Source organism: Syzygium oleosum, unplaced genomic scaffold, assembly GCF_021117445.2.
Source record: "Syzygium oleosum isolate NSW1041296 unplaced genomic scaffold, Sole_v2.1 Sole_v2.14, whole genome shotgun sequence".
Lineage (NCBI taxonomy): Eukaryota > Viridiplantae > Streptophyta > Magnoliopsida > Myrtales > Myrtaceae > Syzygium > Syzygium oleosum.
In genome coordinates this window covers 7,858,102-7,885,544 of record NW_026607498.1, presented here as the reverse complement: position 1 = coordinate 7,885,544, position 27,443 = coordinate 7,858,102, and the positions used below count along the sequence as shown (strand labels likewise).

The 27,443-nt window shown below is 39.4% G+C and overlaps 3 protein-coding genes and 2 long non-coding RNA genes across 9 annotated transcripts in view; 3 read left to right on the top strand and 2 right to left on the bottom strand.

Annotated features, from left to right (window-relative positions):
* The window catches only part of LOC115663315 (uncharacterized), a 71,955-nt gene that overhangs the window by 26,042 nt on the left and 18,470 nt on the right, over nt 1-27,443 (top strand). The window lies entirely within an intron of this gene.
* Nucleotides 1-27,443, top strand: part of LOC115694064 (histone acetyltransferase HAC1-like) — a 106,454-nt gene that overhangs the window by 67,150 nt on the left and 11,861 nt on the right. The window lies entirely within an intron of this gene.
* The window catches only part of LOC130139890 (uncharacterized), a 70,772-nt gene that overhangs the window by 38,668 nt on the left and 4,661 nt on the right, over nt 1-27,443 (bottom strand). The window lies entirely within an intron of this gene.
* LOC115662717 (probable disease resistance RPP8-like protein 2) lies at nt 1,272-27,056 on the top strand. 4 transcript variants are annotated; one of them, XR_008817936.1, is made up of 7 exons: nt 1,272-1,779; nt 1,871-1,915; nt 21,688-22,793; nt 22,934-22,999; nt 23,821-25,833; nt 26,059-26,453; nt 26,567-27,056. XR_008817936.1 is itself a non-coding variant. In XM_056317815.1 (5 exons), exons 3-5 carry the CDS (start codon nt 21,785-21,787, stop codon nt 25,482-25,484), a joined length of 2,784 nt encoding a protein of 927 aa, XP_056173790.1. In that variant the 5' UTR covers nt 1,272-1,779; nt 1,871-1,915; nt 21,688-21,784; the 3' UTR covers nt 25,485-26,032. The 4 variants fall into 4 exon arrangements, 1 of the variants encoding a protein (XP_056173790.1); XR_008817935.1 differs by having other exon boundaries at nt 1,273-1,779; nt 22,925-22,999; XR_008817934.1 differs by having other exon boundaries at nt 1,273-1,779; nt 22,895-22,999.
* Nucleotides 7,646-25,216, bottom strand: LOC130139892 (uncharacterized). Of its 2 annotated transcripts, none has more exons than XR_008817954.1 (2): nt 25,126-25,216; nt 7,646-7,815 (listed from the first exon to the last, which is right to left on the bottom strand). It is a non-coding gene; the product is annotated as an uncharacterized LOC130139892 (long non-coding RNA). The 2 variants fall into 2 exon arrangements; XR_008817955.1 differs by lacking the exon at nt 25,126-25,216 and adding an exon at nt 7,894-8,199.

Genomic DNA, 27,443 nt, shown 5'->3' with positions numbered 1-27,443 from the left:
ATTTTCCCTCTCATCCTTGTGGGCTTCAATGGCGGAATCTGTTAATCCGTTCGCTGTATAGAGAGCTTGTGACTTGCTCGTAAAAGATGCAAAGTTCTTGCAGGTTGCGAGGGGACAAGGAGAAAATTATCTAAAAAGTCATAAACCTATTACACTTTTGTCAATTCAGTCCTAAACCTTTTAATTTTGTTAATTGAGTCTTTAACCATTTCACGTTTTGCCAATTGAGTCCATTCGGTCAATTTTGGTTGGAAATTACTGACGTAGATGTCGGCCGTCCTATGGGGCATGGCCATAGGATGGCTAGCGCTAACGTAAACAATTTTTGAAAATATTTTAATAATTTTATTCGAATTTTTATTTATTATTTATTTTTCCTTTTTCTTTTTTTATTGAAAATTAAAAAAATAAACTATTATTAAAAATTATTCACGTTAGCACTGGTTGCACCACGTAAGATGACAGACGTCCACATTAGCTATTTCTAGTTAAAATTGGCCAAATTGACTCAATTGACAAAACGTAAAAAATGTTAAGGACTCAATTGACAAAATTAAAAGGTTTAGAGCTGAATTGACAAATATGTAATAGATTTGGAATTTTTTGGATAAATTTTCCTGAGACAAGAGAAGGGCATGCCAGAGGAGGCGAAATCCAATGCGTCTCACAAGACGCTGATGCGGGAGCCAAGATGAAATGAGAGTCGTCGTTGTTGTTGGAGTCATCGTCAAAGTCAATGCTAAACCAAAGGAGCGAACACCCTTGCATTTTCAAGTGCTGGCCACATGTTTGACAAAATGGCCATGTGGATCGAGACAACGTTCGAGCGCGTGAAATATGAGCCACATGTTGCCTTTGAATCGTCCAATTCTCGCATTCACATGAACAATGACTTAGGAAAAAGAAAATCCGCGATTAAGGAAAAGACCAATCAGCATCTCCAACTTGTACTGATTGAAGGGACGAGAAAAAACCTGTGGCCGTGCTTCATGGGACAGTCGGTGTCCTAGAAATTTCCTATCAAAATTGGCCAGATTGACTCAATTGAAAAAATTTGAAAGATATTAAGGACTTAATTGATAAAATTAAAAAGTGTAAGATTGAATTAGCAAAAGTACAATAGATTTGGGGTTTTGTAGATAATTTTTCCAGGGGCAAGCGGAGGGCACGCGAGAGGAGGCGAAATCCAATGCTTCACAAAAAGACGCTGATGTGGGAGCCAAGATGAAAAGAGGTCGTTGCAGGGTCATCGTCAAAGTCAATGCCAAACCAAAGTAGGGAACACCCTTGCATTTTCAAGTGCTGGCCACATGTTTGACAAAATGGCCATGTGGATTGAAACCGCGTTCGAGCGCGTGAAATAAGAGCCACATTTTGCCTTCGGTTTGAATCGTCCAATTCTCGCATTCACATGAACAACGACGTAGGAAAAAGAAAGACCGCGATTAAGGAAAAGACCAATCGGCATCTCCAACTTGTATTGATTGAAGGGACAAGAAAAAACGGAAGTATGATGCCGAATTATAGCTATTAGACCATGCGAAACGAATCTTTTGACGGCACATAAGACAAAGATTATGGCTAATTAGCCCGTGTGCCATTACCTCTACGCCATTGCCTATATTTAGTTAGCTGCAGAGAGCGATGAGCTCATTGACCCAAGCCCAGTATTATTGCTGAACGATAATAAAGCTGAATTGTTGTTTCCAGTTGATCCCAGGAACGAGCTCCGGCTCGCTCATCGGATCAGTAGCGAATCCTAAGGAGAGATCTACCTCGGTGGGTTGCTCGCTTACTGATGCCCGGTTTTTGCTTCATACGTTCTGCTTCTAGTTTGATTCTGATTGAGGTTTTCGCAAATTATTTGCAGGTACTATTTATTATTCAGAGGAACGAGGGAGTCGCAGCTAAGCTTGTGAGTCGCTCTATTCCCAGTCAAATTGACCTTTTTATTTTTCTAGTTTCTGTGCGTTCTAGTTCTTTTTTTTTAAAGGATTGTTGTAGTAATCGCATCGGTATTTTGTTGATTTAGAAATTAGATGTTTTACGAATTATTAGGCGGTGTGGATTGTGCTCTGTTCCGTTTTTCTCTTGGGTTGTTTGACAAGAACAGATATTGGTGGTTCACTTGCTTCCAGCAAGTCGGCGGTGCTAACTGTTATAGTTTAGAGTGAATTTTGTTAACAAGCGGAAGCTATACGCGGTTTGCGGCTTTCACATGCATGTGTATTTACGTTTAGAGTTGGGATGCTTGAATTCATGCTGTGCTTCGGGTATAATATGATTGTAAGCCCAAGTATCAACTTTTACGGTGCATGTCTCGACTTTTTTTGACAAGTCAGTGATCATTATCCCTTGTTGAGTACAGGCTCTTTGCCTGAAAGATTACTTATAAGAGAAGATAAGAAGATCCATGATAAAAAAAAAGGTCGATTTTTTCGCTTGAAACATGTATGTTTTGATTGAGTGAGATTAGTGAGGGGGTTGACTAGGAAGCAACTGAGGCAACTTTTTGATGACACGAAGAAGCTCTGTTACCAATTAAGTAGCGAGAGTGACTAGTGACTAACGCACATATCTTAATAGTGGAGGCGTGGAGAGAGAGAGAGAGAGAAAGCGGTCACAATAGACCTTTCGGTCTTGCCTCAGGTGCTTTGTGAAGGCAACCCACCATTTGAGTTCATAGCTTCCATGGTTGTGCATTTGGGATTTGAATTTCTAGGGTTTTTAAGAGCTATGAGAGTGGGTTTGTTTGGTTTACTAGTTATGGCAGGGCTGAATTATGATATGTGAGGTATGCGGTTAGACCTAAAATCCTCTTGAGATGAGCTAAAACTTTTTGAATAATTGCTAGGTCCAGTGCGAGGGTTATGAAGATAATAAGATAATTGAGTTTTTCCACGTGTAATGTGAATCTATTCTTGCAGAGGTAATAGATCTGATTAAAATTCTTTTTTCGTCTAGAGCGTCTTTTGAATGTATGAAAAGCAAACATTCTTTATTAATAGCATAATATAAACACGTATTAAAAACATATTCTGTTAAAGTAATTCGATTTTTGTTTCATCTCTCTTCTATTTTATTCACGTAATCTACGTGCAAGAACATCAAGTTTATACAAAACAGACCTAATATAGCTAAATAATTTAGATTTCTTTTTCAATCATAAGAAGTTGTATCAAAATGTAGCTACTTCTAATCGAAATTTTTACATGCTTATTAGATGGGTGCAATGTAATATGTGGATTTTGCTCAATTACAACATACTTGAGGCAAACTCATGATGAGAAACTTTAGTTCCAAATTTTTCCCCATACTCTTAAGACAATCTCCCTATGAGTAATCTCTTGACAAATTTTGCTTTAATTGCAACATATTTAACTGGGTCCACTGCTTCGCCCATGATCAACATAGGTTCACAAATAGAACCGCCATGAGAAAGCCTTTCCTAAGGGGATCTCAGGCCGAAAGCTTAAAACCCCACATCCTGCCAGCCTATTCCTGTATAGATACAGGAGCGAGCCACACCAATCTGTATGCTTTTTCCCCCTCTCCAAATTCCATGGTTTCCACTCTCTAATCCCACGCTAATTTAAGCATCGGAGGATTCTTAACGAGCCAGGACCTGGGGACTCCTTGTCTTTGTGGTATGCAGGTTCCAACCGCAATTTGAAAAGAAAAAGTAAAAATTCCATGCCTGTTGCAATTCCAAGAGAAAAAAGAACAAACATAATTGCCAGCTTATTACACTTCGAAGAAAATACCAAATAAACCTCAACGTGAGTGAACACAAGTTTGGCGGACAGGCATATCTATGCCTATTGAAGATTTGCGGCTATGTTAGCCAGTCTCTAGAGGCAAACTCTTTTGCTCCGATTTTTTTCGCCATACTTTTAAGACAATCTCACCGTGAGCGAGCCTTTAACAAGAAAGCATCTTATTTAACAAGCACCATCAGACAAACTCAAGATTCGCCCTTTGATCAAGAATCAATTTTTACCTTATTAGATTAAAGACATAACTCTTTCGGGAAGTTTTAATAGCATTTCGTCGAGGGAAACTCGACATAAATCCAACACCTTGATAATGGGGAGATCCAAGAGGGAGCCCATAACTTAAGTCTACTGACAATCTCGTTAGATTTATATTTACTCAAATAGCTTAAACCATTAAATCATGGCCAAGTATCAATTGCTTTTTTTAGCTCTAGAAATCCAATGCGGAAACTTTTCTTTTTCAACACTACTCACTTGGGCATTCAACACGTTTTGTGTGGGATAATGTGACTCATAGTATAATAAATGTAGGTTTTGAAATTTCCTTTTGTCTATCATAAGTGAGAAATTATTTGCACATCAGTGTTAATATCTTGGAACATCTGTAACTCTAGCTACAGAACATGTCTTCTACTGCGGACAGTACATATGCCTGTAAACTTCCCCATTACTCCATTCTTTTTTTATTAGGGTGAATCTCTTACATTGGTTGATATAGAATATTCATTATCAATGCAATATGCAACTTTCTAAGTACTTATTCCTCCTCTCTCTTCTTTGCAACTCGCAGGCCTATATGTTCAGAGCGTGTTAATGCATGAAAAGTAAATTCTCAAGTCATTCTCTATCATAAGCTCCACTGATCATTGTCAAATAGTGCAATACCAATGGCCGAGGCTGTTGTTTCGTTCGTGGTGGAGACAATAGGAAAGCTGCTCATCGACGAGGCCAAATTCTTGAGGGATGTGGAGGGCAAGGTCGAGGACCTGCAAAGGGAGCTGAAGCTGATCCGGTGCTTGCTGAGGGATGCGGATGCGATACGAGAGCACCACCAAGCTGTTGGAGAATGGATTGCCCAACTCCGAGACGTTGCCTATGATGCCGAGGACGTCATCGAGCGATACGCCCTCAGAGTTGCGCTGAAGAAAGGACAAAATAGCACCAAAGCATATGCTTGCCTCATGGCGTCGTGCACAAGCGTGCCGGTTCATGTGGTGGGGACAGAGATTGAGGGCTTGAAATCCAGAATTTCTTATCTTGGAAGGCAGATGGAGAATTATGGCATTCGATCGGTGGATGAGAGCAAACATGCGCACGCAAGAACTTCGACGCCAAAACGGACTTATGCTCATTTCGTGGAGGAAGACTTTGTTGGGAGGGAAGATAATATTGAGGTGTTGGTGAAAGAGCTGTCGAAGGATGGAAAACAGCACAGAGTTATTTCTATATGTGGAATGGGTGGTTTGGGTAAGACCACACTCGCTAAGAAAGTCTTCACTCGTGATGAAGTGAAGAACAATTTTGATGGTTTTGCTTGGGCTTGCGTATCTCAAGAATACCATGTGAAGGATATCTTGGTGCAAATTCTCGTGAAGTTGATCCCTGATCGAAGAAAGGATGTTATGGAGATGATAGATGACGAATTGTTTGGAACTCTTTATAAGATCCAACAAGAGAAGAGATGTATTGTGGTTCTTGACGATATTTGGACTAAACAGGCATGGGATGGTCTTCGAGCCGCATTCCCATTCGAGGACACGAGAAGCAAGCTATTGGTAACGACTCGCAATAGAGAAATAGCAAAGTATATCGATCCTCTAGGTTTTTTCCATGAACCTAAGTGCTTATCTGACCAGGAGAGTTGGGAGTTGCTGACTAAGAGGGCATTTCCTGAAACGAAAGGTAAGGCTTCTTTAAGGTTATTATCCTAACATATAATAGCTTCAGGAGATTAATTGGTTCATGAGATTTTTATAGTCGGAGACGAAGGGACAAATACAAGGTACTTCATTGCTTAGTCTGCCTTTTGAAAGGTTTAAAAAAATTTATGAATCGATGGTTACTATGAGTTCGAATAATCGATATATGTAGTATTCAGCATCAAAATGTTGATATTCGGGGAATGAGATGCTCCTTTTATTACTTAATGGCTAGCGATTGTACCTCCAAAAATCCAAAATTTTGCTCCTCCTTTCATCCAATGAGGAGAAATATCAAAGAGGCTTTTATATGGCCAACATGATAAACGATTTTGATAGGAATTCATGAAATAATGGGGAGTCTAGCTATGTTCCTTCTTCCACGGGCCCAATCTCAGGTCCACCCATTTTTGTATTTGTGAATAGCTGGTCCAAAAATTAGAGTGGGGATTGTTAAGAAAATCGTGAATCGTAATACGACAAAAGAGAGTGGTAACATATAGATTTCGCTGTAATTTTCATTGCAATAGAGATTACTAGCGCACTCAACTCAGAGAAGATTAGTAAGACCCTCAAGTTATCTGTGCGGCTTTCCTTTTTCCTCATCTAGTAGGATTATTATTTCTATACATTTGCTCGAACCACTTCATTCTAGCCGCATATAGCAAAAATGATACGTTCCGTTTGTCAATTTAGTGTTCTTGATCTTCCAGGTGTTGGTGGAGGCATATATAGGATGCTTGCTATGGTCCCCATAGTCTTTCCCCTTACGAAAGCATAATTGAACCACATATTATAAACAACTATAACATCTTATTCATATATCAAAAAGCACATATTCGTCCTTGAAGTTATCTTCTTATTATAGTTGCAATTTGCGGCCCGATATTGTGCAGAGATCACTGAAAACATGAAGAGGTTAGGAGATGAACTCCTTAAAAAGTGTGGAGGATTACCCTTGGCTGTCATCGTGCTTGGTGGGCTTTTGGTGGTCAACGAGTGGGAGACGGTTTACAGAAACATCAATTTACATTTTAGAGATAAGAATGATGTATCAAAAGTGTTGGCCTTAAGCTATGATGATCTTCCATGGCATCTAAAGCCATGCTTCCTCTATTTGGGTTGCTTTCCGGAGGATGCTGAAATCCCTGCAATAGAAGTTCTTCGCATGTGGATTGCAGAAGGCTTTGTGTCGCCCGATGCATATGACGAATATAGAGAAATTACAGTGGAAGACATAGCAGAACAATATTTAATGGAGTTGGTTAACAGGGGAATGGTTCAAGCACGATTCAAATTGAGTGGAAAGATCAAAACCTGTCACCTCCATGACTTAATGCGAGACTTATGCATCTCCAAGGCTACGCAAGAGAGTTTTCTTAGCATTCGTAACATTCAGCTGGATAATGAGATGGAGGATTGTTCTTCTTCGATGGCAACTTGCAAAACACGAAGGCTTTCTCTTAATATGTGTGGAAGTGCTAAAGGAAACAGCTTCTCGAGAGTCAAACAAATAGGAAGGACCATGATCCACCTTCGAACTCTTATGTTCTTCTATTCTAAGGCATATGGTAGAAGGATGTGGGAGCAATTTCGACCTATTTGCATCAACAATAAGTTTCTCAGAGTTCTAAAGTTAGAGCACTTATTTATTGTGAGTGGAAGTGTACCTAAAGAGGTGGGAGACCTGGTTCATTTAAGGTACTTAAGTTTAGCAGAAAGTATGTTTGAGGGCTTGCCGCAATCTATGGGGAACCTTTTATGCATGGAATTCTTGGACCTGTGTGTGAACCAAAGAGTAACCGTGCCAAATGTGTTGTGGAAGATGAGAAGGTTGAGGTATCTCTGTCTTCCCTACAAATTTGCTGTCGAGGGGAAATTTCGTGGGGACCGAATGAAGTTACAATTGGACACTTTAAAGAGTCTACATACGTTGAGAAACTTTCGTCCGAATAATTGTGACATGAATGATGTAGCTAAACTGACCAATCTGCGAAAATTGACTTTGGCCACTATCGACGATGAAGATGACAAGTTGGAGATAATTTCACAACTTGCTAAATTCGATTTGAAACATCTTCAATCCTCATCTTTTGGATTCAAAAGCCTTACATTATTCACTGAAGGTAAAATGAGCAAAATGTCAAGCTATCAGTATTCCTGCAAAATGCACATATTTGGAAAAATAGAGAAGTTACCGGAACATAGGAATCTACCCCAGCAACTGAGGAAGCTGGGCTTACTCTATTCCGCACTAGAAGAAGATCCGATGCAAATATTGGAGAAATTGCAGCACTTGGTTGTTCTCGTGCTGGGGCCTTCAGCTTTCGTGGGGAAGGAAATGGTTTGCTCTGCGGGAGGCTTTCCTCAACTCAAGCATTTAGTTCTTGATCATCTGCTCAATTTGGAGGAGTGGAGGGTGGCTGAAGGAGCCATGCCTCATCTTTCTCGATTAGGGATCAGCCGATGTCCCAATTTGAAGACGGCGGTTCCTGAAGGAGTCCACACATATGACGGTTATGAAGCCTGGCATCGCGAGTGGCGGAAGCTCTTCCAATACTGGCGGTGAGAGAGAGAGAGATGCAGGTATGTGTGGTCAGGGGTCGCCCCAATTGTCCGCTGAGAGAGAGGGAGAGGGAGAGGGAGAGGGAGAGGGGGAGGGGGAGGGCGGGAGAGGCGTCTGGCTTGGTGGGTTGTCAAGGCGGTGGGTGGGCCCCCCCAAGATAATAATAGCAGATGTGGAAAATGGAACATTTGATTATTTGATATCGCAAATGCTTTATAAAATCGATATAAGAGGAAAAACATGTAATTCGATATATTTTTATAAGTGAAAATAGGGTATGTATTATGGCAATCCTTCGATAAATTTCCCCATCGTCTTCTTCTTCCCATCGTAAATCACTGTTCCTTTCATTTTCTCTCTCATCCTCGAGGACTTAAATTAGTGGAGGGTAGTAATCTGTTGTTTCGCTCGCTGTCGAGATCATAGCTCATGGGAAGATTGCAAAGTCCTCGCTGAGCGCCGTGAGGAGGTGGAGCGAATTCGATGCAATCCTTCTCCAGAAGACGCTGGATGGGAGGCAGCATATCTGAAGAAATAAGAGCCATCGCTTCTGGTGTTGGAAGGCGTCGTCGTGAAAGCTGCATTGCAGGAGGGAGGAGAGGAGAGAAGAGAAGATCCAATCTTTTCCATGGTGGCGGTCAGATGTTTGACGAAATGCGCATGTGAGTAGATACTGGGGCTAACATAGATCTGAAATCCTCGTGTTGCTTTCGGATTGTGCAATTGATTTCTCTGTATATTGATAAACGATGACGAGAAATACAAAAGTGCATTTTGCATCTCCCGGTCTCCTACATTTTTTGTTTATATCAGTATCCCTGTCTCCTTCATGTAAGGCTGCAAGATACGCCTAACCATTCTTTTATGTGTGCTTACTTGATTCTTTCCCTGTGTACAAGAGAGATCAAATTGCTGGATGTAGCGAGAAAGCATATGATTATACGCACGTCAAATGTTGCTGTTCTTCTGCGACCGAGAACTTGAGGTATATATCAAAGGAGGTGAATATTATGAGAGGACCTTTAGCTTTCTCTACCCGGAATTACTATCTAAATTGACTAACTATGTCAAAAGGATAATATCAGCTTCAGCATCAGTTCCGACCTTCGTAAGGGTCTCATAAAACCTCTTATAGAGTAGCTAATTTAGATCCTTTTCAACTATCATGATTGCTTCATCTTAATATGGGATCACAGAGAGATGTAACGCTGGAATTTGCCCATTCTGTTTGTTTCATTTCTCATTCTTTTGGGCTTCAATGGCGGATGGGAAGGGCTTGCGTACCCTCCGATTACCATGCGTAGGGTCTTACAAAATGCAACTTACTGAAGTTACTCCAGGTAAACTCCATGATGTCCCAGATTTTATCACATTGTGACCAACTCACTAGAAGAGCAAAAGAGATTCTAAATAGCGGAATATATCTTGTTTCGGCAATAGTATGGAAAATGGCAGGGAGAACAGCTATCTCTCGTACTACGGAATGATGTATCGCAGATGACGAATATAACTCTCAATACTGTCCATGTGTTTTAGAGACTACGAATGTAGGAGATGTTCATAGATCACAGAGGCCTTTCTTGGCACTCACTACGATAAGAACTTCGAAGCATCACATGCGATATATCTCTTACCAAGCACTCTTCCCTTCACAAGATTTATCCGTTGGTTTATTAAGACCAAAAATTTGGAGTTGGCTCATGCTTAAGAACTTTCTCTCAGTTTAAGATGAGGGAGTCAGACAAGAATCTGCAAAACTACATGACAAGTTGCGTTAATGGTAAAATGTCCACAGGCTAACATTGTATGACCCATTTTCTGGTTTAACTACCATTATGCATATTGCACGTAACAAGATTGGTCTATTAGATGAAGGAAGTTCATGAGTCACAGAACTACTTTTCTTGTTGTTTGGACGTCTCGAGGACATGATCTTTTATGACTGATTCTCTTCTGAATTGCGATTATATTCCCACATGAGCATCCAATACCTATCAGAACCCTGAAGATCCACTTCAATTTCTACTCATGTTGGGAGGAATATAATATCGAGCTATATTCCAGCAAATACAAACGTCTCTTCAAGGCCTTGCTTAGCATGCGGTAAGTTAAGAAAGGACAGCAAGTTTTACAAGTTCTTGGACGAGAACTAATAAGAACAGGGGATGGGGGAAAGTGGATAGACGCATATCTCAGTTTCTTTGCATCGCAAGTGTGACCTCTGCTACACTACTAAATCGTGGTTCGGCAATAAATTATAGATACTTCAAGTTCTCTCTTTCTAGAATTTCAATATTATGATTGGGCTAACATATCATTCTATTCAAGCTCAACTAGTGCTACGGAAGGCATTTGGTAGCCACCGCCATCTATATCATCTCCAACCAATACCTCGAGTTCGACCAAAAAAAAAAAAAACACAATACCTCGAGCACCAAACTATTAGCTCAGCACTCGAGATCAGTGTCTCAGCAAAGATCTGATTCAACAAACTGCAGCACTTGGCCCTTCATAAAGAACTTTCCGATTTTTGTTTGCATGTGTGACTCGAAGCCCACATTAAGATGATCTTGAATCAATAAAATCCAATAGATGATTATGTTCTGCTGCAGGATCTTGGTCAGTTCGAAGAGAACTCAAAGAACTCGGGAAATAAGTTCAAGTGTGCAGCTGCATCATGAGCTAAAAGTATGTGAGATCTGCTAAGCTTAAACAACTCCAATAATCAATGCAGTTGACTCTGCAATTTCATTTTTCTCCTCAATCAATAGTTAGCCCAATGTGTTATTGATTCCTGAATCGGTCAAGCACCGACTATGCACACTAATATAAAAATCTGTAGATGCACTAAATGAATTCATATGATTCTTTATTAGGGAAAAAGGAAGAAGTCGGCTCTAGTCTTAGCTCTCGTACCTTACTAAGAGAATTTAATTCTTTATGATATCGGGAGCCCACTGGCTGAATGGGCTTCTGAACATTTCATCAAAGACAGAAGAATTCAATACCCGAACAATCTCTTTTCTCTTTGCAACAATAAACTGGAAATTAGACCATTTCTTTTCAGCCGTTACGGGTAATAGATTCGAAGCTCGAACATACATCGTGGTAATTCGCGAAAGCTGCATTATCCATTGTGCAATTTGGCCACTTCGTTCGTTTCATTTTCCCTATCATCCTTTTGCACTTCAGTAGGGGGAATCTGTTGTTTCGCTTGCTCGCTGTCGAGAGAACTCGCGACTTTTGCTCATGGAAGATTGCATAGTTCTCGCGAGCGCCCTAAGGGGACAAGTGAAGGGTGAAGGGCATGCGAGAGGAGGCGGAGCGAATTCAAATGCTTCTCCAAAGACGCTGGATGGGGAGGCACGAAGAAATGAGATTCGTCGCTTGTGGTGTTGGAGACATCACCACGAAAAGCTGCATTGGAGAGGAGAGAGGATCTGAGCATTTGGTAGCGCTGGTCAGATGTTTGACGAAATGCGCGGGTGAGAGTAGAAACAGGGGTACATGAAACTGAGATCGGCACGTTGTTCCCTTGTCTCTCTTCCAGGTTCCCTCATCGCTCGTTCCTAGTCTATCCTTCACACGGGCATTCATATGCGAAGATCTGTTCACACCATAATTAGCGAATATTCGAGCCTCTCTCTATCGCAGGAAAAGGCCATTATGCCCCCACACCATTCCCAGCACTGAGATTGAACAAGAGATATGGGCAAAAATTTCGAGATTGAAATCCTCATTTGAGTTTGCTTTACATATAGTTGAGAATCTTGGGATCCGCAATAGTTTCAACGAATTTTTGTATGATTCCTGAGATCCTTTAGATGCCATTAACAGCAGAAGTTCAAAAGTTCATCCTTGTTTTCCGCTAATCAGGAAAAGTCACGAAAGTATCAATCAGCTATGGCATCCATAATCATATTAATTTTACTTGAAGCAGTAGAACTGCGACCAGCATTGCACCTCTTCCCGATGGGCAGTTATGTCATCTTCGCTGTCAGCTAAGTTGAAATTTGTTGCATGGTATTGTACAGAAATTCATGAAGACGTGGAGAGGCTAAGGAAATGAACTCCTTAAAAAAGTGTGGAGGATTAGCCTTGGCAGTCATCGTCCTAGGTGGACTTGTTGCGAAAAAAGCAACAAAGATCGAGTGGAAGGCAGTTTACATAGACATCGATTGACATTTTAATGTGGAAAGTGATCCATTAAAAGTGTTGGGGTTGAGCTACGAAAATTTACCATATTTACCTAAAGCCATGCTTCCTATATAGTTGGTTCATAATATCCAATCGTTGATGATAAAAATCTTTAATTGAATAATCTTGACTAAAGATGAACTGAATATTTTTGTGCAGGCTAAGAGCTCTCGCATCCGAGGCACAGTGACGCAATTATTAGCCAACAATTGGGATTTCTAGCAGCTAGTGATTCACTCTGTAGCTTTACTCCTCTTTTTTAAGTTTATGTAGTTTTCATTGTATAAAAGTCAAACAATTGTTGGTTCCACTGAATTGATGCTTTTGGATTCAAAGGACCCTTTCTTGGAATCGTATAAGACGTGATGGCAGATGGATTCCCATTTTGAGTAATATTATTTCTTTGTATAAGATTTATTTTCTATCGTTTGGATGACAAAAAATTTTGACCTTGAAAATACTTGCCACTGGAAATTTTCGCCGTGGATTATCTATTCATGATTCCGGGAAAAAGATCTTTGATTCCAATTCAAGTGAGAGTGAATAACTCTCTACATAGCAAAGTTGTAATTTATCGGTGGGGTTTAAAAATTGAACATAAAGATAAAATTCAAAAGCAAGGAATGTGCATGAGCGATAAAGTGATGGGTGGTTCTATAAAAGATTGCGAAATTTAAATATTTCACTTTTATTTTGGTATTTTAACAAAGTGAACTAGTAATTTCTGGAAAAAAAGAAAATTGTGTCCAATATTGTGTCCAATCTAGCTCATGTAGCTCTCCAACGAACTGATTTTATAGGGCTTCAAAGTTGGATTGTATGTCGGCTAATCTGATCTTGGAGCAGATTGCTTCACTTTCCTTTTTCTCACTAAAGGTTCAATAGACTCCTCTTCATCAGGTTCAACAGAGACATTGACAGAGTCATTTTGCTGTGCATTCATCAACTCAACTGGAACAATTTCATTCTTTTTATTCATCTAGTTTACATCATCAAACTTATATCCCATCTTAGTCATCATAAGTTCTCCTACAATCATGATTGGAAGAGTTTTACTTTTGAGTTTAGCAGGAATGGAAATTTTGAGATACTCAAAGATAGCAGTGATCAGAGCTCCATAAAGGAGTTGACCTTTACCCTTCTTGATAGTCTTGTATATTTGGAGAATGATCATATGTGATAGGGAAATGGAAATTGTGTTCTAAATTGCCCAGATCAGCTTGGTCTCATATCTAGATACATCACTTTTAGAAGATCCTTTGGGCCTAAGACAGTTGATGATTATTTTGTGTAGTACAATAGAATTGAGAGGAAAAAGGTTGTGAGAAACATGAGATGCAAAACCTCTGATAAAAGAAGAGTCACCAGATAGAGATCAGTATGCCAAATCAGAAGTAATAGGAATGAAAGAGAATTCAGTATGTGTAGATTCTAAGATGGCAGAAAGATCCAAGGCTGCTAACTTATAATCAGTTTGAAAGACAGAGAATTCGATCTCAGAAGGAGAAGTGAAGGATAGATTAGAATAGAAGTAGGCAGTGAGTTCAGGGTACACCTTGTGGGAGAGAGAACACATTTTCAGAAGATCAAGATATTCAATCAGCTTCTGAATTTTGATATTGAAGTGTTCAAAGAAAGTGAAATCTACTCCCCTGTTATTCAAGACTACTCTAGCTAAAAGAGAATTGTAAGCAATCTGATGAGCCTTGTTTCTGAATAGACTATCTTTTTTCTGATCATCAGGAGGAATGCCAGAAATAGACACGAACTTAGTGAATAATTTCTCATCATTGTCCTCATTTCTAGAATCAATGTTTTTGCTTTTCTGTAGAGTCTGTGGTTCCTCCTCAACAAGTCTTTCATCTGAACCCACATTCGATGCTTCCCCTATTTTCTGCTTTCCTTTTCTAGACGTCCCTGTTTTCTCTGTCGTAGGATTCTCCTTAACACTCTTCTCAGCAATAGATGTCTCCTTTACAACTATACCTTTTTTAGCAATAGGTTTTCTTCTTATTCTCAAACCTCTTTCATATACTTACACAACTTCTTATTCAGATAGAAAACCTAATGTATTACAAACCGCGTTGACAATACTCTGATCACTTCGATTTGCTTGAAGTAGTTTGATGGTCTTATTCAATCGCCTTGCTTTAACAAAACTATCTTGCTCATTGACAGGGATTCTCGGAGATTTGTTACCTTCAGACGACTCCGTGTCAGAGTCCGTATCGGAGATATCGATCTTCTTTGGTTCGCCATCGTGTTTTGCCCTAGTTGTCATTCCGGCGAGACGATTTGATCTCCTAGAGCCCTTCGTTCCTTTCTTCGATTCTGAGGTCAACTTAGGTGCCATTGAAGAGATTTAAGTTTTCGGGAGAGAAAGATAGGATTTTTAGGGTTTCAGTGATTTGAGAGAGAAAGAAACCGTGTGTTTGGGAGAGAGTGAAAGACGAGAAGGAAGAAGAAGGGTTTATAAGACCCCTTTTTTTTTTTGGTAACTGTCAATTGATAGTTAATTAAAATTTTGGAAATTTTATTCCGAAAATATTGGGGATTTTAATTCCCAAACGGTATCACTCAATTCAAGCAAACACATCAATCAAATATATCATTCAAATATAGAAAAGACACATACCTTCTATAAGATGTTTTGCGCTCCAAAACTAAATGCTTCAAATATGTGCTTGATCATAAGATGCAAATAAGTCATCAGATGCAATGTGAGTTTATACTGCACAGCTCAATAAAGAGGGTTAATAATGTTTAGTCTATCTCTAATAAGCTCGAAACTTTTCTTTTCGAGAGGTTTGGTAAAAATGTCAGCTAATTGATGTTTAGTATCTATGAATTGAACATTAATATCTCCTTTTGAAACATGATCACGGATAAAATGATGCTTAATATTGATATGCTTAGCTCTTGAATGCAGAATAGGATTCTTGGTCAGATTAATGGCGCTGGTATAGTCACACTTGATCTCCACAGTTGAGTCTTTGATGTTGAAGTCTCTCAATTGTTGTTTCATCCAAAGGATTTGTGCACAACAGCTTCCAAGTGAGACGTATTCTGCTTCTGCTGTAAAAAGAGCTACAGTTTATTACTTTTTTGAATACCATGACACAAGCATGTGTCCTAACAATTGACACGTTCTAGAGGTACTCTTCTTGTCAATCTTACAACCAGCATAATCAGCATCAGAATATTCAATTAGAGTAAAATTGGATCCTTTTGGATATCACAATCCAAGTGTAGGATTGGTGCCAACATATTTGATGATCCGCTTGACTGCAGTAAGATGAGATTCTTTTGGTTCTGGCTGAATCTTGCACATAAACAAACACTGAACAGAATATATGGTCTTGAAGCAATTAAATATAAAAGTGAACAAATCATGCTTCTATATAATTTTTGATCTACTGGTTTTCTTTTTTCATCATTGTCTAGTTTAATAGAATATGACATTGGAGTTTCCGTCTTTTTGCAATTTTCCATACCAAACTTTTTAGCAATTTCTCTGGGATACTTTTCTCGACAAAGAAAGGTGCCATTTTCGATTTGTTTAACCTGTAGGCGAATTTGCATAAAACGTCCAGCAATCCCTATGCTTGTAAACTATATTTATATAGACCAAGTTGAGAATTTTCCAGAACACAAGTATTTACCCCTGCATTTGATGAGGTTGGTCTTTGTCGGGCTGTGGAATTTAGAGGGAAGGACGTCCGTCCCAAATCGAGGACTGTTCCCAAAGGATCCGCGTATGCAACATTGAGGAAAACATTAGGGAGGCCATTGAAAAGCCGTACGGAAGGACTGAGCCCCCGGAAAAAGGGTTCTATAAAACTTTTTCTCAACCTATTCCCAAACAAAAAGTTACAATTTCAAATTAGAATCGAACTTTAAAATGTCAAGCCTTTTGAACTGCAAAATCTCAGTAATTTTAACAACTCTCCTGTTCAGTTTGGGCCTAAGGAAATTTCAACGTCACAATTGGAAGGTCACCCGTTAAATGTCACAAATTGCATGCAAATTGCTTTGGATTAAGCCATCTACATGAGTCAAAGGCCTAAACTTAATAGGATTGGGGGACTTGTAGGGTGTTTCACAGGTTTCCAAGTAATTCAACTTCTATCCATGTGCACTAGATTGTCAAAAAAAGAAAAAAATGCAACAACCTCTCATTAATCTTTTGTAGGATTTTGCATGAATAGATAATACAAATTACACATATCATCCATTAGTATAAAATAGTACACTGCATGTTGCAATCACATGCTAAAGTATTCAAAATCGTTTTTTTATAAAGCTTTGAATGAGCATTATATACATGTGGTCGTCCTCCATCTAACTAATTACTTTTAAACTTTTGGATTATAATTTCTAATACGATATGGTAGAAACCCACCGCACTTATATTTTTGAGTCAAAACATCTAACTATCAATTAACTGCAAAATGACTTAAGCACTTTGCTAAATCTTCGAGTAAGAGGTTTTCTTTTTAAAAAAAAATTTTCATTATTTTCATGATGAGTCGTTATGAGAGAAGTGAATACATAGAGCATCCAAATTATATGAGCAGTTCGATCATCGCAACTTACTCTTAATTTTTGTGGAGTTGATTTAATTAACATGGACGAATCCCATTGGTTTGTATGTGGGGAAAATTGTATAAAAAATCCTAAACCTATTGTACGGCGGTCAATTCAGTCATAAATCTTTTAATTATGTCAATTCATTCCTAAACCTTTTCACAACTTGCCAATTTAGTCTTAAACCTTTCAATTGTGTCAATTTAGTCACAAAAATTTTCACGATTTGTCAATTTAGTCCTAAATCTTTGACGATTTGCCAGTTTAGTCCTTTCGGTCAATTTTAGTTTGAAATCCCTAACGTGGGCACCGACCGTCTTACGTGGCATGGCCGGCGTTGGCACTAATGTGATCAATTTTTTTTATACTTTTTTTAATTTTTTGAATTTTATATAATTTTTTTTGAATTTCTTCTTATCATTTCCCTTCTTCCTCCGCTTGTCATCGGGCCTTGGCAATGGCTGGCAACTGGCCACAGGTGACGGCTGGCGAGGCTTACGATCTTGCCAGCTTCGGGTGAGGGTCGAGCCTGGTTGGCCTCGCCAAGGGAGCTGGACTCTTGTTGAATCTAGCGAGGGTTGAGCCTCGCAGAGCCATTGGCGAGGTTGCCAGCCTCGCCAAGGGCCGGCAAGGCTTGACCCTCGCTAGCTCGCCAAAGACCGGCGAGGTCGAGCCTCGCCGGCCCTAACTGTGGCCGGTCGCCAGCTACTGCCGAGGCCCGGCCACTGGTAGAGGAAGAAGGGGAGAAAAATGAAAGAAAAGAAAAAAATTCAAAACATTAAAAAAATTTAGAAAATTTTAAAAAATTATAAAAATTTATCCACGTCAGTGACGGTCATACCACGTAGGATGGCCAGCACTGACTAGACTGCCATGTCATCGATTCCTGGCCAAAATTGACTGGAAGGGCTAAATTAGCAAATCGTCAAAAAGTTTATGACTAAATTGACAAATTGTCAAAAGATTTGGGACTAAATTGACATAATGGAAAAGTTTAGGATTGATTTGGCCGCTGTACAATAGGTTTATGAATTTTTGGATAATTTTTCCAGTGTGTTTATTAGATGGTATGGACCGGGATAATCTTATAGTAGATAATATATATTTTTTATGGTTAGTTTTCCCACCACAAGAAACAAAAAAGTTGCTATTAGGATTAGCCCATATGAAAACCCTCTTTCAAAAAAAACATAAAAATAAATAAATAAATAAACCCTCTTTTGAGGGCACATTGAATGAAGATATGATTCCTTTTGACTGCACAGTAAACGAAAATGTGATTGCTTTTGAGGTCACATAAAACGAAAAATATGATGGTGAATTACGGCTATTAGTCCATGAAACCACCCGAAATCAATCTTAAAAAAAATATGACACTGAACTATTGCTATTAGCCCATGTGAAACCATGTGAAACCAAAAATATGATCCGGAATTATCGCTATTAGCATGTGCCACTGTCAGTCCATGTGAAATCAATCTTAAAAAAAATATGATGCTGAACTATTGCTATTAGCCCATGTGAAACCATGTGAAACCAAAAATATGATCCGGAATTATCGCCATTAGCATGGGCCATTACCTAAGCTCATTGACCCAAACCCAATATTATTATTGGAAATTTTTCTCATTCCCGATGTCACTTCCTCAGGCCAAATGAAATAGCAGCTTTTCTCAAACAGCCTATTTCAACTCTAGCTCAAGACCAACAGCGGCCAGTAGTCGAGAGCACTTACAATATTATCTAACACCGGATACTCTCACGGTAAGAGTTCGTTCTGATCAAACTTCTATTAAAATTCGATCTCCGAAATTAGGTCAGTTGCTTGCCACATGGATGTGTCAAACAATTGATTGTCCATCTCCTTTGGAACTTCAAAAATGGGCTTTTCTCGTATAGGTTTGTTTCCGGTTGATCCCAGAAATAAGTTTCGGCTCGGTCGTAAGATTTCGGAGATATCTACCTCGGTGGGACTGCTCGCAAACTGATACTTGTTTTTTGCTTTATTTGTTGTGCTTTTAGTTTAATTTTGATTGAAGTTTTTCGTGAATTAATTTCAGGTACTAATATTTCAGAAGAACGAGAAAGCCGTGATTAAGCTTGTGAGTGGCTCTTTTCCCAATTGAATTGACCCCTTTTTTTTCTAGTCTTTGTGCGTTTAAATTTTTTTTTGGTATTGCCAGGGTCATTGCATTGGTATTTTGTTGATTTAGAATTTTGATGCTTTACTTTTACGTTCTTTTAGGAGATATGGATCGAGCTTGGTTCCGTGTTTTTCTTGGGTTGTTTGAATGACATAGATACTGGTTCACTTGCTTCCAGCAAGTCGGCCTTGCTAACTTTTAGTATGACCGTAAGCCCAAGTAATGCTTCTTTGGTGATCTTTTATGATGTATGTCTCAACATTTTCGTCAAGTCAGTGCTCCTTCTCCCTTATTAAGTATCGACTTTTTTGCCAGAAAAGTTACTTATAAGAGAAAGATAAAAAAAAATCCATTTTTCACTTGAAACATGTATGTTTTTATTGAGTGAGATTAGTGAAGGGATTGACTAGGAAGCAACTGAGGCAACTTTTTGATGGCATGAAGAAGCTCTGTTATCAATTAAGTAGCGAGAGTGACTAGTGAGTAATGCACCTACCTTAACAGTGGAGGCATGGAGAGAGAGAGAAAGTGGTCGCGATAGACCTTCCGGTCCTGCTTCAGGTGCTTTATGAAGGCAACACACCATTTGAGTTCATAGCTTCCATGGTTGTGCATTTGGGATTTGAATTTCTAGGGTTTTTAAGAGTTACGAGAGTGGGTTTGATTGCTTTACTAGGTATGGCGGGGCTGAATTATGAAATGTGAGGTATGGAGTTAGACCTAAAATCCTCTTGAGTTGAGCTAAAACTTTTTGAATAATTGCTAAGTCCACCATGAGGGTAACAAAATTGTTAAACGCTATGAAGATAACAAGATGATTGAGTTTTTCCGCATGTAATGCGAATCTATACCTGCACTGGCTATAGATCTAATTAAACTTCTTTTTTCGTCTACTACGTTTTTTGAATTTATGAAAAGCAAACATTCTTTATTAATAGGATAATATAAACACATATAAAAAACATATTCAGATAAAATAATTTGATTTTTGTTTCATTTTTCATCTATTTTATTCATGTAATATATGTGCAAAACGTCTAGTTTATACAAAACAGACCTAATTTAGCTAAATAATTTAGAGTTTTCAATCATAAGAAGCTATATCGAAATGTAGCTACTTCTAATCAAAATGTTTACATGCTTATTAGATGATTCTAACTTAATATGTAGATTTTGCTCAATTACAACATCATTGAGGCAAACTCGTGATGAGAAACTTTAGTTCCGATTTTTCCCCCATACTCTTAAGACAATCTCACTATGAGTAATCTGTTGACAAATTTTGCTTTAATTACAACATATTTAACTGGGTCCACTGCTTATGAAGGAGCCCATAATCAACATAGGTTCACAAATAGAACCGCCATGAGAAAGCCTTTCCTAAGGGAAGCTCAGGCCGAAAGCTTAAAACCCCACATCCCGCCCGCCTATTCCTGTATAGATACAGGAGTGAGCAACACCAATCTGTATGCTTTCTCCCCCTCTCCAAATTTCATGGTTTCCACTATCTAATCCCACGCTAATTTAAGCATCGGAGGATTCTTAACGGGCCAGAACCTGGGGACTCCTTGTCTTTGTGGTGTGCTGGTTCTTGTCGCAATTTGAAAAGAAAAAGTAAAAAGTCCATGCCGGTTGCAACTCCAAGAGAAAAAATAATAAACATAATTGCCAGCTTATTACAATTTGAAGAAAATACCAAATAAACCTCAACGTGAGTGAACACAAGTTCAACGGACAGGCATATCTATGCCTATTGAAGATTTGCGGCTATGTTAGCCAATCTCTTGAGGCAAACTCTTTTGCTCTGATTTTTTTCACCGTACTTTTAAGACGAACTCACTGCAAGCAAGCCTTTAACAAGAAAGCATCTTATTTAATAATTACCATCAGGCAAAATCATGATTCACCCTTTGATCAAGAATGCATTTTTACCTTCTTAGATTAAAGACATAACTCTTTCGGGATGTTTTAATCCCATTTCGTCGGGGGAAACTCGGCATAAATCCAACACCTTCATAATGGGGAGATCCAAGAGGGAGGCCATAACTTAAGTCTACTGACAATCTAGCTGGATTTATAGTTACTCAAAAGCTTAAACCATTGAATCATGGCTAGGTATCAATTGCTTTTTTTAGCTCTAGACATCCAATGTGGAAACTTTTCTTTTTTCAACACAACTCACTTGTGCATTCAACACGTTTTGTGTGCGATAATGTGACTCATGGTATAATAAATGTAGGTTTTGAAATTTTCTTTTGTCTATCATAAGTAAGAAACTATTTGCACATCGGTGTTAATGTCTTGGAACATCTGTAACTCTAGCTATAGAACATATCTTCTACTGCAGACAGTATATATGCCTGTAAACTTCCCCATTACTCCATTCTTTTTTTATTGGGGTGAATTTATTGCATTGGTTGATATAGAATATGTATTATCAATGCAATATGGAACTTTTTAAGTACTTAATCCTCTTCTCTCTTCTTCGCAACTCGCAGGCCTATATGTTCAGAGCTTGTTAACGCATGAAAAGTGAATTCTCAAATCATTCTCTATCATAAGCTCCTCTTATCATAGTCAAGTAGTGCAATACCAATGGCCGAGTCTGTCGTATCGTTCGCAGTGGAGGCAATAGGAAACTTGCTCATCGACGAGGCCAAATTCTTGTGGGGCGTGGAGGGCAAGGTCAAGGACCTGCAAAGGGAGCTGAGGCTGATTCAAGCCTTGTTGAGGGATGCAGACGCAAGACAAGAGCGCGAACAAGTTGTTGGAGAATGGGTCGCGCAACTCCGTGACATTGCCTATGATGCTGAGGATGTCATCGAGCAATACATCCTCAGAGTAGCACCAAAGAAAGGACAAAACATCATCAAAGCGTATGCTTGCTTCGTGGCGAAGTGCACCTGGGTGCAGGCTCATGTGGTGGGGACGGAGATTGAGGGCTTAAAATCCAGCATCTCCAATCTGAGAACGAGTATGCAGGATCATGGCATACTATCAGTGAATGAGGGCAATCGCGAATGGGCGACGGCTTCGACGCAGAGGCATACTTATGCCCATTTCGAGGAGGATGTTGTTGGGATGGAAGATAGTATTAAGGTATTAGTGAAAGGGCTGAAGAATGGAAGACAACACAGAGTTATTTCTATATGGGGAATGGGTGGCTTGGGTAAGACAACACTCGCAAAGAAAGTCTTCGCTCATGATGGAGTGAAGAACAATTTCGATGGTTTCGCATGGGCTTGCGTATCTCAAGAATACCATATGAAAGATATCTTGGTGGGAATTCTTGTTAAGTTAGTCCCTGATCAAAGAGAGAAGGTTATGCAAATGAGAGATGATGAATTGTTCGAAACTCTATACAAGATCCAAAAAGAGAAGAGATGTATTGTGGTTCTTGACGATATTTGGACCAAACAGGCATGGGACGGTATTCGAGCCGCATTCCCAGTCGAGAACACGAGAAGCAAGCTATTGATAACGACCCGTAATAGAGAAGTAGCGGAGTATATCGATCCTCATGGTTTTCTCCATGAACCTCCGTGCTTATCAAAGCAGGAGAGTTGGGAGCTGCTGATGAAGAGGGTGTTTCCTAAAACGAAAAGTAAGGTTTCTCTAAGTTTATTATCCTCGCATATAGTTCAAGAGATTATATTGTCCATTTGATTTTGATTTATGGCTCCCTTGTTATTATTGTAGGATTAGCTATTGAACTTTCTTCTATTGGACCTGGAGTTGGTCAAGGTATTGCTATGGGCCAAGCTGTAGAAGGTATCACAAGACAATCAGAGATGGAGGGACAAATACCAGGTACTTCATTGCTTAGTTTGGCCTTTTGGAAGCTTTAGCAATTTATGAATCAAGAGTTACATTGGAGTTACAATAATCGATACAAGTATTAGGCACCATAATTTCAACTTTTGGGTAAACAAATGCCCCTTTTGTTTCTTAACAGCTAACCATACCATACCAACATCCAAAACTTTGCTCCTCCTTTCCTCTGAATAAATACCGAAGTGGCTTTTATATGGACCAGAAAATAAGCAATTTTGATAGGATTTATGAAATAATGTGAAGCCTAGCTATGTCACTTCTTCCATAGGCTTCATCTCATGTCCACCTTTTTGCATTTGTGAATAGTTGGCTTAACAATTAAATTTGAGATTGTTAGGAAAATCGTGAATCCTCATGCAACAAAGTAGAGGGGCAACATGAATATTTCACTAGAATTTGCGAATGAGATTAGTAGCACACTCAAGCCACAGGAGATTGTTAGCACACTTGAGTTATCCCCAGATTGCTTTCATTTTTCTTCATCAAGTAGGATTATTGTTGTTATACATTTGCTTGAATCACTCAATTCAAGCCACATATAACAAAGAAGATACGTTTCATTTGTAAATTTAGCGTTCTTGATCTTCCAGGCGTAGATGGAGGCATATATAGGAGCTTTGTTATGGTCCCTATATTCTTTCCCCTTGCAAAAGCATAAATGAACCATGAAATATAAGGAGCTATAGCATCTTACTTATATATCTAAAAGCATACATTCGTACTTGAAATTATCTTTTTATGACAGTTGCATCTTCCTATGACTGCTGAGTTACAATTTGTCGCTTGATACTGTACAGTAATCACTGAAGACATGAAGAGGTTAGGAGATGAACTCCTTAAGAAGTGTGCAGGATTACCCCTGGCTGTCATTGTGCTTGGTGGACTTCTGGCAGTCAACGAGTGGGAGACGGTTTACAAAAAGATCAATTTGCATTTTAGCGAGAAGAGTGATGTGTCAAAAGTGTTGGCCTTTAGCTATGACGATCTACCATGGCATCTAAAGCCATGCTTCCTGTATTTGGGTAGCTTTCCGGAGGATGCAAAAATTCCCGCAACAAAGATTCTTCACATGTGGATTGCTGAAGGCTTTGTGTCGCTGAATCCATATGACAAAGAGAGAGAAATTCAAGTGGAAGATATAGCAGAGCAATATTTAACGGAGTTGGTTAACAGGGGGATGGTTCAAGTACGATTCAGCTTGAGTGGAAAGATCAAAACTTGCCACCTTCATGACCTGATGCGAGACTTATGCATCTTTAAGGCTACGCAAGAGAGTTTTCTAAGCATTTTTAACATTCGACAAGACAATGAGATGGAGGATTGTTCTTCTTCGACAGCAATAAAAGTCGAGTCAACTTGCAAAATACGAAGGCTTTCGCTCAATATGCACGAGAGTGCCGAAGGAAACATGTTTTCGAGCGTAAAACCAATAGAAAGGACTATGCTCCACCTTCGAACTCTCATGTTCTTCGGATTTGTCCAAGGGAAGTGGAAGCAATTTCAACCAATTTTTATCAACTGTAAGTTTCTCAGAATTCTGAAACTGGAGGGTCTTTCTAATATGATAGGAAATTTACCTAAATCAGTGGGAGACCTAATCCATTTAAGATTCTTAAGTTTAGCGGGAAGTTATTTTAAGGACTTGCCGCAATCTATAGGGAACCTTATATGGATGGAATTTTTGGACCTGTGTGTGGTTTCATATGTTAAGGTAAACGTGCCAAATGTGTTGCATAAGATGAGATGGTTGAGGTTTCTCCGCCTTCCCTTCGATTTTTTCGTCAAGGGGAAACCTCATGGAGTGTGGGAGAAGATGCGGCTTGACACTTTAAAGAATTTACGGACACTGAGAAACTTTACGCCGTTTAATTGCGATGTGAACGATATAGGCAAACTGACTAATTTGCAAAAACTGACCGTCATTGGTAGCAAGGAGTTGGAGATAATGCCACAACTTGCTAAATTCGCTTTGAAACATCTTCGAACCTCATCTTTTGTGTTCGTCAGCCGACGTAGCTCGTTCACTGAAGGTGAATTGAGTAAAATGTCAAGCTACCCATATTCCTGTAAGCTGTGGATAATAGATAAAATAGAGAAGTTACCGGAACATAGGAATCTACCCCAGCAGCTGAGGAAGCTGATCTTATTCGACTCTGAACTGGAAGAAGATCCGATGCCAATATTGGAGAGATTGCAGCACTTGGTTGTTCTCATGCTGGGGAGTCGTGCTTTCATGGGGAAGGAAATGGTTTGCTCTGCGGGAGGCTTTCCTCAACTCAAGCATCTAGTTCTTTATTATATGGAGAATTTGGAGGAGTGGAGGGTGGCTGAAGGAGCCATGCCTCATCTTTCTCGATTAGGGATCAGCGGATGTCCCGGATTGAAAAAGGCTGTACCTCGAGGAGTCCACACCTACGACAGTTACCTAGAAATAGAGGATGAGCTTCAGAAGAGGATGTGAGATAGAGAGATATTGATGTGGGTGGTCAGGGGTGGCCTCAACTGTCTTGTGGGTTGTCAGGGGGGTGGGCTTGAGGACTTCAGTGGGGAAATCTGTTTGTTTCGCTCGCTGTCGAGATGCGTCGCGACTTTGCTCGTGGAAGATTGCGAAGTTCTCGCTGAGGAGGTGGAGCGAATTCAATGCGATGCTTCTCCAGAAGACAGCTGATGGGAGGCATATAGGAAGAAAATAAGGGTCATCGCTTGTGGTGTTGAAGACGCCATCGTGAAAGCAGCTTGCTTTGGCGAGGAGAGGAGAGAAGATTCGATCATTTCCATAGTGCTGGTCAGATGTTTGACGAAATGCGCATGTGAGTAGAAACTGGGGGTAACATAAATCTGTTGTGCAATCGATTTCTTTGTATATAGACACACAATGACGAGGAATACAACAGTGCATTATTGTGCACATCCCAGTCTCCTACATTTTTTTTTTGTTATTATCAGTATCCTACTCTCCTTCATGTAAGGCTACAGGATGTACTTAAAAGATTCTTTTATGTGTGCTTACATTACTCTTTCCATTTGAACAACAGCGATGAAATTGCTGGATGTAGCAAGAAAACAATATGATGATGCCAATTGGTGACGCTCGGCAATTGTTGATGCTCTCCTGTGACCGAGAACTTGCGGTATATATCGAGGAGGTAAACATTATGAGAGGATTTTTGCTTTCTCTGCCTGGAATTGTATTCTCGATTGACCAATTAAGTCAAAAAGATAATATCCGCTCCACCATCAGTTCAGACCTTCGAAGGGGTCTCATAAAATCTCTTTTATCAAGTTGCTAATCTATGTCCTCTTCAACTATTATGATTGTTTATCTTCTTTTGGAATCACAGACTGATGTTAAACTAACACTTACCACATCGATGTGTCATTTGGCACTTGTTGTCACTCTGCTGAGTTCAAACTTGGCAAGGTGTGCTCGGTAATGAAGCCACGTGCTTGAAAAAGTGTTTCGTAGTATGTGGAAGAATTTATCCACGTAAAAGCTACATTGTGGAGCCTGACCAATTACATATGTTATCTGTTGGACTGCAGGAGCATCCCGAGTGGCAGATTAAGAGCAGGTTTGTGTATTTTCAAAAGCGCAAGAATCTGCATCTTCGAAGGAAATTCCTTCCCTGCAGCTTAGTATGACGTTGAGTTACGCAAGAGAGCCGGAGCAGATTGTTTAGGATCTACTGCAGTGCATGGTGGTTTGCACTGATATTTGCACACTTTGAAGATTGGTTATTTTGTACTAATGGCATCTCATCCCTCTTGCCCATTTCGAAAAATTTGATATTTATTTTTAGTGCTCATAACCATTTCATTGTTGACCACAATTTTGCATTTGATTAGTAGGATATTTTCCTTGTCTTACCTACTTACTTGGAAGAATCAGAAACCAAAATCAGTGTTGTCACATGGAGATGGACAACATAAAGAATGTATACGTCGCTCTTAAAATATCTAACCCTACGAATAGGCCTAGATACAATTAGGTTTAATTTGTTATAGGAGAATCGAATCTATGCACACTTGGTGACATCAATTGTCTTCGTTGGTCAAAGAGTTGCAAAGCATTGGCGTAGGAAGGCCAACGAGGGATGCTTGTGTCCAGTTCAATTTTTAGTTCAGTGGGTTGAAATAGTCACCCGCTGCGGGCGTTTGCTTACTTTTGATTGTTGGTATTCCTGTGCTTACTCTTGATCGTTGGTATTCCGAAGAGACGACATAGGAAAATCATATTAGAAATTTCTTTTCCCTTTATTTTTTCCCAAACTCCAGATTGAGCTCTGTGAACATGTGATTTCGATTTCTACATTTGCTTCATAAAGCTCTCAAGGCTGAGCAGAATCAATGAATCTGGGGTGTGCAATTTGGTAGAGTTTTGCATGATCCATGTTGTAGCCTTTGCATGGTAAAATCGTCG

Bases quoted from the DNA above. Each gene is read 5' to 3' on its own strand.
- LOC115662717 (XM_056317815.1), top strand. From the start codon at position 21,785: ATGGCCGAGTCTGTCGTATCGTTCGCAGTGGAGGCAATAGGAAACTTG. The intron at 22,794-22,888 runs GTAAGGTTTCTC...TTATTATTGTAG, and splicing joins GGTGTTTCCTAAAACGAAAA to GATTAGCTATTGAACTTTCT. The intron at 23,000-23,820 runs GTACTTCATTGC...GATACTGTACAG, and splicing joins GATGGAGGGACAAATACCAG to TAATCACTGAAGACATGAAG.